Below are 13,892 nucleotides of genomic sequence, written 5' to 3'. Positions count from 1 at the left end.
ACAAGGTGGGACATCTTTCCACACTTTTCTCATTCTCACCAAATGTTGAAAAGAGACTCACTGGGAAAAATGTTTTAAAGAACTTCATTGAAACATGATTTCTATGCCATAAAAATCACTTATTTTAAGTGTACAGTTAAATAATTTTTAGTATTTACTGAGTTGTACAACCATCACCATCATCTAGTTTTAGAATGAGCCCATCACCCCAGTAAAATCCTTCATGACTTACAGGGAAAATGTAAAGATAGAAATAAAGTTAATTCTGTGTCTTTTGCCTCTTTTATTACCCATTTATCTGAACTGCAGTCCTATAGAGTGGGAGTATCCTGCAGCTTGGTACTTAATCTATTCCTTAGAAAAGCCTATTTGGGAAAAAAAAAAAAAAAAGGCCAAAAGTATAGCAGTCACAGTGATCGATAAATGATTACTCTCTTTCTGGAAATACAAGCATCCCCAAGGAAATTAAGGACTTTCCCCTTAAGCACTGTTTCTCTCAATAACCTCCATTTGAGTAATCGGCAATGCTGCTCTTGCAGCAGTTTGTGGCAAAAGAGGCCTGCAGTCATTCTCGATTCTAAACATTTTCTGCAAGCTACTGCAAATCCTCAGATCTGCCTTGATTCACCTTTCCCTGTGTTTCCCCTAATCAGCTCAGTTCTGTCTTTAACTGGGAATTGTATTAGCTTCCCAATCACATCCCCACTTCTGCCTCCTGGCTTCTGCCTTAAGGCTTCTGGATTCCTGTTTACGGATCCTGGCCCCTCATTCCTGCTTTCGGATCCCCACTTCCGGATCCTCACTTCCGGATCCTGGGTTTCACACCCTGGCCTGTCATCCCTGCTTCCCGATTTCTACTTCTGGATCCCCTCCTTTTTAGTGTTCTCTCAACACAGCAACCTGAGTGATCCTACTAAAATCTGAGCCACTTCCCGTCAGTTTTTTGCTCAACGTGTCCAAGCAGCTTCCCCCACCTGACTCAGAGTAGAAGCCATGTTCTTTACAATGGATTTTAAGAGCCAGTTGACCCCCCTTTCTCCTTCCTCTTAGACTTCATCGCTACCCTCCCTGTTTTCCTGCTCAACCCGCTAGGCTCTTCTGTGTTCTCTGAATACTATATTCTTTCCCTTGCTTCAGGATATTGGCATTTACCTGGTCATGGACTGGGGAAATGTTCTTCCTTCAGATTGTTGAAAAGCTGGCTGGCTCACCTCCTTTATACAAGTATCTCTTTTCCAGCAAAACCGTCTTTAGCCATGCTACTCATATGTATAAACAAACAAGCAAACAGATCCATGTCGTCCATGTTGTATTTTTGTTTTTATTTTCTGTTAAGACTGTCTATCCTGCCTTAGTATTTTGCTTATTCATCTTGTCCACGGTTTCTCCTTGCATCCAATCAGGATGAATGTGTGTGTCTCTTTCTGTGTTTCATAAGAGCAGGTATGTTTTCTTTTTTACTTATTATTTCCACTGCCTAGAACAGTACCTGACACATAGTAGCTGCTCAGCAAATCCTTGTTCAATATATGAAGAAATGAAACATGAGTAATAAAAAGAGAAGGTAAGACAGAAAATGTTGTTTCTACCTTTAAATTTTCTCAGTAAGGGATGAAGGATCAATCTTTTTGGGTTGACGGACTCATTTTAGAACCCAGTGATGGTGACGGTTACACAACACAGTAAATACAAGAATGTCAGTGAGCACTTAAGATGAGAGAATTTTATGGTATGGAAATTATATATTTCAAAAAAGTTGTTACAGACATTTTTTCCCAGTGAGGGTCTTTTCTACTTTTGATGAGCTTGAGGAAGGTAGGGAAAGATGTGGCAGCATCTTGTTAACGTACTGTTTAAGTCTCCTTTATACATATCCTGGAGGGTTTGTCTTCCACCGTTTTACTGATTTGTTAAACTCCCATAATTCTGTGGTGCATCTTTACTGAAAATATAATGGAATCCACTATGAATTCAGTGCTTACATTTTTGGTTTGTAAGACTGTAAGAACTAACATTTGGGATGCATCTCAAATTGAGACATATGGAAATGTAAATTTTGGGTGTCGTATTAGTCTGTTTTCATGCTGCTGATAAAGACATACCCAAAACTGGGAACAAAAAGGCTTAATTGAACTTAGAGTTCCACATGGCTGGGGAGGCCTCAGAATCGCGGTGGGAGGCGAAAGGCTCTTCTTACATGGTAGCAGCAAGAGAAAATAAGGAAGAAGCAAAAACAGAAACCCCTGATAAACCCATCAGATCTCATGAGATTTACTCACTATCACAAGAATAGCACGAGAAAGACCCATCCCCGTGATTCAATTACTTCCCCCTGGGTCCCTCCCACAACTTGTGGGAATTCTAGGAGATACAATTCAAGTTTAGATTTCGGTGGGGACACAGCCAAACCCTATCAGGTGTATTTGTCAAAGTGAGAGATAGAACAACATTTTAATAATAACTGCAATGACCGTGGTGTTTCAAAAAATGGTGCATTTTCATTCAGTAAATGCCGATTTATCCCTGTTTGCTCCAGAATTGAAAGTGTGCCAGTCTTCCGGTGGTTTAAAATTACTTATAAAAAACAGTCACCACTTCCAAGGTAGTAGTCTGTGCAAGAAGTAAGCAATTATCTATTGTATTTGGTTTGGGTAGAGAGACAGTGTTGATAACTTAAGGCTGGGTCAAGGAAAACAGGAAGGGTTTTTATTTTTTTTCATCTACCATGAATATCTCAGCAAATAAAAGTAAAATTAAACAGCAAAAATAGATAAAATGAGTTCCAGTTAGTTTAGGCTCACTGCATAGGATTCATGGACTATAAAGCTGATTTTCATGGAAAAGCCAAATTTCTTGTCCTTATCTTCTTTATATACAAAATTAGTCCATGTTTGGCAAAATGGATTGGCTACTATTTAATTTCTTCTTAAGTCATTTATTTTCCCATAACTTAGACCTAACTCAACATATCTATTTTTATGGAAAACTCTAAGTTATTCATAGATCAGTAAATTAGTTTCATGCTTTTTGTTTTCCTGGTGAATACCAGTTCTGAATGTTTTTATTGCTAACTCTTACCTCTTCCAGAAAAAATGCATAAATATAGGATGGGCAAAATCATTAATTTTTGTTAGCGTTTGGGATAATTTTTATATTTGCCTACTTAAATTGTCTATACTGTATTTCCTCCTGGTACTTGAGATGGGAAATTGGCTTTGAAATTAAAAATGAATAACAGTTTAATCGATGAATGCCTAGTGCTCATTTCTACTTTGTGTTGCTTTATTTAGAATATGGGACTGCATCTTTGCACATAGTAAGTTACCTTCACAGGTCACTCCCGGGGGTCTGCCTAAACTTTTCTATCCTATTCCATTTGGAACAAACAACATGAAACCTCTGGGTACAAGATGTTGATATGTCTTCATATTCCTACATAAGTTGATATTTGCTGCTTTGAAACACAAATTTCAACAAATAGAGATTGCCCATCAAAGATCAGACACCTTCAGAACCTGATCCAAGTGAAGGCTTTGAGTGTGAGCAGTTTACTTAGGAAGTGATCCAGGAATGTGGTAGGTAAGAAGGGAAGTAGGACAGGGTGTAGAAAGAATACAATAAAGGGCGAATTATTTACCATAGGCAACCTAAGCTTCCTCTCCACTGGGCACTCAGGGAGCTAGCGTGAAGCACACACACCTCAGAACTCCTCGCTGGAGGGGGGTTAAGGGTGTTAAGTCAGTCTTTGTCTGCAGCTGTTCCTAGCGTATCTGGTCTGCATGCTGGCAGAGCTTGCTCTGAGCCCAGACACAACCTTAGGTGAGGAGGTGTGGGAGGGCATTCAGAAGTTGAGCTGATGTGCCCTGAAACAGCATAGCACAAGAAAGTCAGGGCGGGACCCTGAAAACATCTGTTGTTTACCTCTTGTTTAACTCGACATCAGCGTGATTCCTGTTAGAGTGGATCTAATACATTTTGAATTATGGTTTAAAATAAATATATTAATAGTTTCATGAATAAAATGTGGTGAAATCATAAAAGGAATTCCCACATTACTAAATATTCCTAAGCTTCTTCCTCTATGGTACAAAGTTAATAATCAGACACAGGCATCCCTTTCTAGTTTTTTATTTTCACCTCTCTCATTTCCCAAAATCTGAGAAGCTTTACGTTATTGTCCACTTCTTGGAATGAGAAGACCACTAATGTCTAACCAACAGAGAGCCCAGATTTGGGGAATGGCCAATTTGGAGTCAGGGTTACAAATATAAAAATACCTTTGGGTTCCATGTTGCAGTTGCTTATCTTTTTCAGTAAATTGGTGTTTAACTTTTCCTTGATATTGCTGATATGTATCAAATGAGTAAAAATAGTTATTTTAAAATACAAAATTGCAAAATACAAAAATACAAAATATTGCATGCTTAGCATTGGAAATATATATTGCTAAGTAGCTACTACCTATTACAAAATAGTATTTACCAGTTTGCTGAATTTGGGAAATGACGTGTTTGTTTCTGGCTACTGTGACTACATCTGTGTGTCAATATGGGTAGTAAAAGAAGGAAGAGTTCTGATTTTGTGGATAGTGTAAGGCAAAATCCAAATTCATTTTTTCGATATGTTGCCAAAAGCGGGCAAGTATATGTTTGTTCATTTGAAATTAGTCAATATCAATTTGACACTACAAAATAACACACTTTTAAGGGATCTTATGAAGAAACATAAAAATCCAACTTAAATTATCCTTAACCTAGCATATTATCTTCTGGTTGTTACATTCATTTCCCTCCAAATTCCAAGTCCTTCATCCATCTTTTTCTCCTTATTTCCCCATGTGCATAGGATACATTACAAAGGAAAAGGAAGCAGACAGCATTGTTTTCACAGCATATAAGTATCACACTGGATGTTATTCCATGCATGCATTACAGAGTGTCAGTAAAACTACAGCAGACATCACTGATGGTAATAAAGTTCCCTGTTGCCCCGTGGGGACCCATGACTTTTTACTCTGTTCTACAGCTGCTCGGGATGTGCCATTTCCAATGGGCAAAAGGCTTGGCTGTACATATGTCTTGAAACTATTTAATAGTTGGAAATTTGCCTGCAGTGTAGCTTCAGCAGCTTTGCTAAGATTTTTTTTTTTTTTTTTTTTTTTAAAGGGAGAAGGAACACTACCCCAACTGCCAAGTCTGGAAAGAAAAAAAAAAGGTTGAAATATTATTAGAACCAAACTTCTATTTAGTTGAAAACTTTGTGACATAGTTATATTATTGTTTTTAAGATATAACTGCACTTGACCAAAGTTACATCAAGTATATACCACAAGTATACCTTACGAGGTATTCTTACGATGCATTTCTGTATGAAGTTTAATCTATAGACATTATTGGTAGAAATGAAATAAGTAAAATCAACATTCATTTTCTTGAAATAGGTATTGTTCTCCATGTGCACATGTGCATGTTTCTTTATGATGATCTATACTCGTTGCTCTCTTTGTAGCCTCATGGGTTCCTGTGTTTAACAAATAGTGTTGTCTTAAACCTAGAGGAGCCTGCCTCAGAAAAAGTGATGGCATTTCTGCTGGGACAAGCAGAAGTGGTCTTTTCCCATGAGATTCATGTCAGTGCAATAACAGGCCTGCATTTCTCCAAGGGTGATACGTGACTTTATTGTCACTTTACCCAACATAGGCTCAAAGTCTTTCCATTGTGTCAAACCTTCGTGCTTGTTACTTTGCCTGTTTGTGGCATGAAACACAAGAGGTTAAGTGACGAAACCTGAAATTTATCTTTCTGAAATCCAAATGTTCCATGTGATCATCAATAAAAGGAACTATTTTTCCCCAAGGCTGAAATTGGGTATACATGCTAAATATTTAGCATATTTTATGTTGGTAATCACATTAATTGTATAGTGTAGAAAGAGCTAATACAGCCTTCCTACTTCAGTTATCTCTGAAAATGTGCTTGCTCTCTGCAGTGTGTTTCTGCAGATAATTGTGAAGATTATAAGGAGGGAGTTGGCATCAAACAGAAAGAGAAGTGAGCTGGGGGAAAATGCCCGATTTGAGACTCAGAGGAAGGGTGAGGAGAGCACTGGTCTTGTGGTGTGACTCCCACCCTCTCACTTGAAGAGGCAGTAAATCAAACTCTGCTCTTGAAGTAGTGAATCAAACTGTGATCCTCAATTTCCCCATCTCTAAAATGAGAACAACAATGTTAACATTTAATAGACAAAATACAACTGTATGTTTGTAAAATTAGGGATAAACAGTGCTCATGTCGAGTTTCCTAAACCTAATGGTATCACACTTTTTGAAATTCTCCCAACCAGGGGAGAGCAGTCTGTGGCCTAGGGTCCATATTTGGCCTGTAACCTAGTTTTGCAAATAAAGTTTTATCGGAACATAGCCACACTCATTTGTTTACATATTGTCTGTGACTGCTTTTGAGCTATGAGGGCAGAGTTGAGTGATTGTAACGGAGACCATATGGTCCACAAAACCTAAAATCTTTACTATCTGGCCCTTTCCAGAAAAAGCCTATCAGTGCCTACACTAGACTATTGTAACAGACACTTTTCCCATTAAAAGGCTTTGAATTTTTACATTCTGTAGGAATATTGTCCCTCATTATGATGGTGGAATATATATGTAGAGTGTGGCACGTAGAGGTATGTATTGTTAGACCTTCAACCCCATTTTTCTGCTCTCATTTTTGTTCTCACACTCCTTGTTCTTCCATCAATGATGTGAATGACCTTGGACATATATCTTTACCTCTCTGACCCCTAAAACCCTCATCAGTTAAAAAAACGTGAAATAAGTTGCGAAATTCCTGAGGGCTTTATAATAACATAGAGTATAGAGTTTCCCTCTCTGACTCTGTCTCTCATAAGCCACTGTCTATTTATGCATATGTATATCTATGTATGTGTCTGTGTGTATATGTGTGTATGTATATACACATATATATACACACACACACATAGATATAAATTTCACATGGAAATCTCCAACTACATTTCAAAATTCTAAAACAATTAAAACATCATGCATAATGAAAGAAAACATTCTGTATAATTCAGCCAAATGAATACACCTTGTTTCATAATGTAGGGAACCAATTCTCAAGGCAGAGAATGGCTTAAATATAGAAACTTGTTAGGACTGACTAAAATGCTTCAGATTAGACAAACTGGATTGACCCTGTCTCACCTGAACCCCATAGTGAATAAGTGGATGAATGAATGGCTTGTTTACAGGGGAGAATCACGGCAATAAACAGGTGATCTCTGCCATTTTCTTTTGGTTTTGTTTTCTTTTTGTTCTTATTTTTTTAAGAGCCAGAATCTCACTCTCTCATCCAGGCTGGAATGCACTGGTGCAGTCATACCTCACTGTAGCCTTGAACTCTCAGACTAAAGCAATTCTCCTGCCTCAGCCTCCTGAGTAGCTAGGACAACAGGCATACAACATCATGCCCCAGTTAATTTTATGGTTGTTTGTTTTTTTTTTTTTTTTCTGTAGAGACAGGGTCTTTCTCTATTGCCTAGGCTGGTCTTGAGTTCCTGGCCTCAAACAATCCTCCTGCCTCAGCTTCCCAAAGCACTGAGATTACAGGCGTGAGTCATGATGCCTGACCTGGTTTTACAATTTTATGGTGATTATTTTGGGGGAGAAAGAGATGGGAGTACCTCGTCTTGGTAATGGAAGTACACCATTTTGGTATTGTAAACTCAAAATGGGCCTTCCTTTTGAGAAAATGTAAAGAAAATATTATTAATTCATATCTTTTAAACCATTATTTTCTCAAATGTTGTTTTCTTAAATTGTGTTGTTTCATGTTTCATAAAATAGATGATGTTATTCTAGATTATTATGATAACATCTAAGAAAAATTTTCCAGGGCAGGAAATGATGTAATAAATAACATAAATTAAAGAAGATGATCAAATTCAGTGACCTTTTTAAATGTTAAGGGTTTCTTTAGAAGAGGAGATTATTTTGAGCTTTTCCTTATGAGCCTAGAATATCTGCAAAATTCATATGACTACTTATTTTCAGCATATAGACATTCAGGTGCATTGCCGAGAACACGAACAGCTATTATTATCTTCTCACATTTTAATTCTTCTCTTGCCTTGAAGTGATGATTCGGTTGTAAGCTAGGTTCCCTCCCAGGAAGGCTGGTAACTCCCTTTTGTAGGTTAAGGATTGATTCCTACACCAGAGGAAGAGGGGTTGCTTTAATTATTTTATTTCAAACTGGGAAGAACATTCCTTTGATTTTGCAATTCACTTTAGGATCTTGTGATTTAGCAATTCTGATTGACAGGGTTTGAACCTGAAACTGAAATATCACCTTACAAATCAAAGCTAACGTTTAGGAGAAGACTGTCCTTCCTTCATTACTGAGGACATACTGTGGGCTAAATGCTCTTCTGGACCTTGGAGATACAGATGTGAAAAAACAGACAAACATTCCTCCTCTCAGGGCAGTTTTCACTATTGTGAGTAGAAGCAGACGGCAAATAAGGTACCTAATAAGTCAGTTTGTGTATTAGTCAGGGTTCTCTAGAGGGACAGAAATAATAGGATAGATGTATATATAAAGGGGAGTTTATATATACTAAGGAGTATTGACTCACACAATCACAAGATGAGGTCTCACAATAGGCCATCTGCAAGCTAAGGAGCAACGAAGCCAGTCCAAGTCCCAAAACCTCAAAAGTAGGGAAGCCGACGGTGCAGTCTTCAGTCTGTGTTCAAAGGTCCAAGTCCCAAAGCTGAAGAACTTGGAGTCTGATGTTCGAGGGCAGGAAGCGTCCGGCACGGGAGGAAGATGTAGGCCAGAAGACTAAACCAGTCTAAATTTTCCACGTTCTTCTCCCTGCTTTTATTCTGGCTGCACTGGCAGCTGAGTAGAAGGGTGCCCACCCAGATTGAGGGAGGGTCTGCCTTTTCCAGTCCAATGACTCAAATATTCATCCCCATGGCAGCATCCTCACAGACATACCCAGGAGCCACACTTTGCATCCTTCAATCCAATCCAGTTGACACTCAGTATTTACCATAACAGTTAGTAATAAGGGCTTGGAGAATAATGAAGCAAGGCATAATCATGGTGTTTTGTTTTGTTTTGTTTTGTTTTGGTAAATGGAGCAAAGCATATGTAGCTATTTTTTTTAAATAGGGTCACCTTTAGTAGACCTGCAGCAGGAAAGGAGCCAGCTGTGGAGACATCAAGGAAAGCGTTTAGGCAAAGGGAGAGGAAAAGCCTTAGGAGCATCGCAGTTTTCCTCTCCAGGAAATAGCGTGGGAACCAGTGTGGCTGGGCTGAGGGGCGAAGGTGATAAAAGGAAAGGTGCTCTGGGAGGTAACTGAGGCATGAGTTGCAGGGCATTCAGGACTGTGCAGTACAGAACCATCAGACTGCTGTATTCAGAAAAACCTCTAGGGAGGCAGTGGTGAGCCCTTGGCAATAATCAGGGAGAGGTGATGTTGGCTTGGCCCAGGACATTTAAGTGGTGAAAGGCAGTTAAATTTCCATTACACTTTGAAGGTAGTGCTAACACAGTTTGCTCAAGGGATGTGAGTGGAAAATAAATGTATGACTTCCAGGGTTGGGGCCAGAGCAACTGGAAAGAGCAATTCCCATGTACTGTGATGGGGGTGTCAGTGGTAGTCTATGTGTGGTGGGATGTGTGTTGGTGGTGGGCTATGCGTAGGGATCATGATTTTGCTTTGGGGCACATTAGTTTTGAATGCCTCTGAGACCTCCAAGTGGAGCTACTGGAATGTATTTTTTTGAGTATTGATATTTGAATGATTGCATCTGCATTCAGGGGCATAGTCTATGTTGAAGACATCAATTTGAAAGTTATCAGCACAAAGATTTTTTTAAAACTGTGACACTTGATGCGATCTCTAGAGAGTGAGTGTAGATGAGAAGAGAGAGGCCCCTGAATTCAGACGCAGAACACTCTCCTGTCTAGAGATCATGGGATGTTAAGGATCATGGAGCATGGGGCTGAAAAATAGCTTCTGTTGAAACTGAATGAAAATCCAGTAGAGGCTGGGCGTGATGGCTCACGCCTATAATCCCAGCACCTTGGGAGGCCGAGGCGAGTGGATCACCTGAGGTCAGGAGTTCAAGACCAGCCTGGCAAACATGGTGAAACCCCATCTCTACAAAAATACAAAAATTAGCCAGGCATGATGGCAGGTGCCTGTAATGCCAGCCACTCGGGAGGCCGAGGTGGGAGAATCTTTTAAATCAGGCAGGCAGGCAGAGGTTGCAGCGAGCCGAGATCATGCCATTGCACTCCAGCCTGGGTGACTGGGTGACAGAGCGAGACTGTCTCAAAAAAAAAAAAATCCAGTAGAGTAATGTCCTGAACACCAAATGAAGGTTGCATTTCTAAGAGAAGGAAGTGATCAGCGGTGTTGTGAATATTGATGACTGGGGGAGTCCTCAGATGGCTCTGCCAAATCTCCTTACTGGGGTGCTTCCCATTGCGATAACAAGAGGAAAAAAACATTTCCTCCTTACATATGTGATGTTCAGACCTCATAGGAGCCACCTGATGCAGTACTTGTCTACTTTTGACCTGCAGGTCATCTACCTCATATTACTTGTGTGTTTCATGTAAGATATACATAATTCTGGGTCCCACCTGCACTCAGGGAATCAGCATATCCCAGTATAAGTCTTGGACATTCCAGAGGTTCCTGATGTTGATTGAGAATGGCTTGACTCAGAAATACCATTTGATCCAGCAATCTCATTACTGGGTATATACCCAAAGGAATATAAATCATTCTATTATAAAGATGCATGCACACTTGTGTACACTGTCACACTATTCACAATAGCAAAGACATGGAACCAACCCAAATGCCCATCAACAGTAGGCTGGATAAAGAAAATGTGGAACATATCCACCATGGAATACTATGCAGCCATGAAAAGGAACAAGATCATGTCCTTTGCAAGGACATGGATGGAGCTAGAAGCCATTATCCTCAGTGAACTAATGCAGGAACAGAAAATGAAAGACTGCATGCTCTCAATTATAAGTGGGAGCTGAAGGATGAGAACACATGGACACATGGAGGGGAGCAACAGATACCAGGGCCTGCTTGGGGGAGGTGGGGAGGTAGAACATCAGGAAGAACACCTAAATGGTTGCTGGGCTTAATACCTAGGTGATGGGTTGGTTTGTGCAGCAAACCACCATGGCACACATTTACCTCTGTAACAAGCCTGCACATGTACCCTGGAACTGAAAATAAAAGTTAGTTTAAAAAAAAGAGAGAATGACTTGACTAGCAGTATCACATAATATGCTTTCAATTAGCCTCTTACCTAAAAAATACTATGAAGCTTTCTTATTTTAGAAAATAAAGGAACTAACCTAACTAAATGTCCAGACATGATATATCATAGAGGAAAGCAATACATTTCAAAAAATACCTTATGTTTCCATCATTCCAAAACCACGAATGACTGAGAGTAAAAACATGGATTTTTTTTCTCCAGTCTTCTTCATTTATATCAAGTTAGATATGACTTTTTTGAGCCTCCAACACAGATGGTACTATAATTAGAATTATTTACAGCATCTTCCCATGATGGCATCTTGAAATGAAACCCTCTGTAAATCACTGGTGGTGAGCAGCATCTCCACTTCTCAATTTGTAACAGAAAATGAAGTAAAGACCCTCCAGCTTTGCTATATTTAGTCTTCTTCATATATATAGTTTCAATGGATATTTGTGAGGTGGTAATTCCAGCACCTCATCTTTCTCTTGACAGCTGAGAAGCTTTTCGTTAATAAGACAAACCAGAAATAGTACAATCACAAAAATGAATGCTATCCGTAAGTCATCCAGTGTGCAATGTGGATAAAAAATAGTGCAGGTTTTAATTTTTTTTCTTTTCTGATTTCGCTTTATTGCTCTTAGCTGATGCAAGAATCACTAGCTACAGGGCATGAAGATGAAAACAATTACTTGTGTGAGCTGAATTTCTTTTCCTTTTCAGAGTGTTAAAAGGTGATTCTTTGTTGCTTACCTATTTAATGTCAATTCACCCCGGTTGAATTATACTATATTTTACCAAAATGTGTCAATTTCAACACAGTAAAAATTTGGCTGGGTTGCCCTGGTATGGAAATGTCTAAAACGATCCTTCTGTATTACAAATTTGGACCAAACGAATTTATATTACTGTTTAATAGGCTATCCTTTAATACGAGGCTTAACAAGGAGATCTTACTTAATTGCTTGTTGTCAGCTTTGCTTTTCTTTTACCTTTTTTTTTTTTTTTTGGAGACAGTGTCTCATTCTCTTGCCCAGGCTGGAATGCAGTGGTGCTAATCACGGCTCACTACAGCCTTGACCTCCCGGGTTCAAGCAATCCTCCCGCCTCAGCTTCCTGAGCAGCTGGGACCACAGGCATGCACCATCCTGCCCAGCTAATTTTTTATATTTTGTAGAGACAGGGTTTCACTTTGTTGCCCAGGCTGTCCTCAAACTCCTGAGCTCAAGAGCTATGCCAGCCTCAGCCTTGCAAAGTGTTGGGATTACAGACATGAGCCACCATGCCCCTTCACCCCCGTTTTCAGCTTTCCTACCTATAAAAAGCAATGCTTCACGTGTTGACCCTGTAGTCATTACATGTCCAAAGATGTTAGTTTTGTGGATTCATATGATGTGTCTTTGTACTGGAATTTCAGATCCATCTGCCCCACCAGCACCAGCTAACCTCCGATTGGCCAACTCCACCGTCAACAGTGATGGGAGTGTGACCATCACTATAGTTTGGGATCTCCCTGAGGAGCCAGACATCCCTGTGCATCACTACAAGGTCTTTTGGAGCTGGACAGTCAGCAGTAAGTCTCTTGTCCCAACGAAGAAGAAGCGGAGAAAGACTACGGATGGGGTGAGTGGGAACTGGAGGAAGGATTGTTCTTCCCACAGAGTGAATTTCAACTCAAGGCAACTGGCCTGAAAAGAGGCCTCTGCTGAACTGAGAGAGGCCATGGATGCAGGAAAGCTTCCCTCCCATTCACGTCTACCAAGGAAGTTCACAGAATGCAGGGTCATGCCAGCTGTTCTGCCTTTTATATTTTAGGCAGAAGCATTGGCATTTAGACCGTTGACCTCCTCCTATCTAAATGTCAGTCACAACTCTGGAAATCAAAGGAACAGTTTAAATGATCTCCATCTTACCTGTCTGGCCATAGAAAATGATATTATGCAAAATGTGCTTTACTTTTAGGGTTTTTTTTTTTTTTTTTTGAGAGAGAGAGAGATCCTTGTAAATGAAAGAATGGATATTCATGGCTTTTCTGTTGTGAGGTGTTTCCGTCTATAATCTAATCACTGAGCAGTAACAGCTTAGGAAGGGCACATGTCACAATATGTTCTTCTCATTGATTAAAAGGATCTGGAGTGGTTTATTCGTCAGATGCCAAGAAATAAAATCTTCATTGAACCATTTTCTGCAGTGAGATTCTTACGATATCAATCATCTTGTATTATTTGAAATGCTTACTGCATAAAAATAGTTACTTGGATTCCTTTTAGTATACATTCCTTTATCTTGTCATAAAATTTACATAAAGACCTTTTCCTGTCACTTATAAAGTTGAATTTCGTAGATAAATGTTTAGAAATGAAAAGATAGCAAGGCTAAAGATTTCAATATCTGTGCCCTTCAGAATTATAAAACATGCCTCAAAAGTCTGTATCATTGATATTTAGCCATTATACTATTTTCACTTTATTTTTATGAAATTTTATGACAGTTCCATTTTTCATATTGAAGGATTTTGCTACAAATGACAGTGGTAGTGCACACTTACCTCATGAGCTG

The 13,892-nt window shown here is 39.3% G+C and overlaps 1 protein-coding gene across 2 annotated transcripts in view; it reads left to right on the top strand.

Annotated features, from left to right (window-relative positions):
* The window catches only part of ANOS1 (anosmin 1), a 213,686-nt gene that overhangs the window by 158,834 nt on the left and 40,960 nt on the right, over window positions 1-13,892 (top strand). For both annotated transcript variants that reach the window (XM_005592928.5, XM_005592927.5), the window contains exon 7: window positions 12,751-12,956. In XM_005592928.5, coding sequence (XP_005592985.1) covers window positions 12,751-12,956 — 206 coding nt within the window. The remainder of the gene's footprint in view (window positions 1-12,750; window positions 12,957-13,892) is intronic.

The sequence above is a fragment of the Macaca fascicularis genome, chromosome X (assembly GCF_037993035.2).
Source record: "Macaca fascicularis isolate 582-1 chromosome X, T2T-MFA8v1.1".
In the NCBI taxonomy this organism is placed as follows: domain Eukaryota; kingdom Metazoa; phylum Chordata; class Mammalia; order Primates; family Cercopithecidae; genus Macaca; species Macaca fascicularis.
This window is presented reverse-complemented; position numbering and strand designations above follow the sequence as displayed.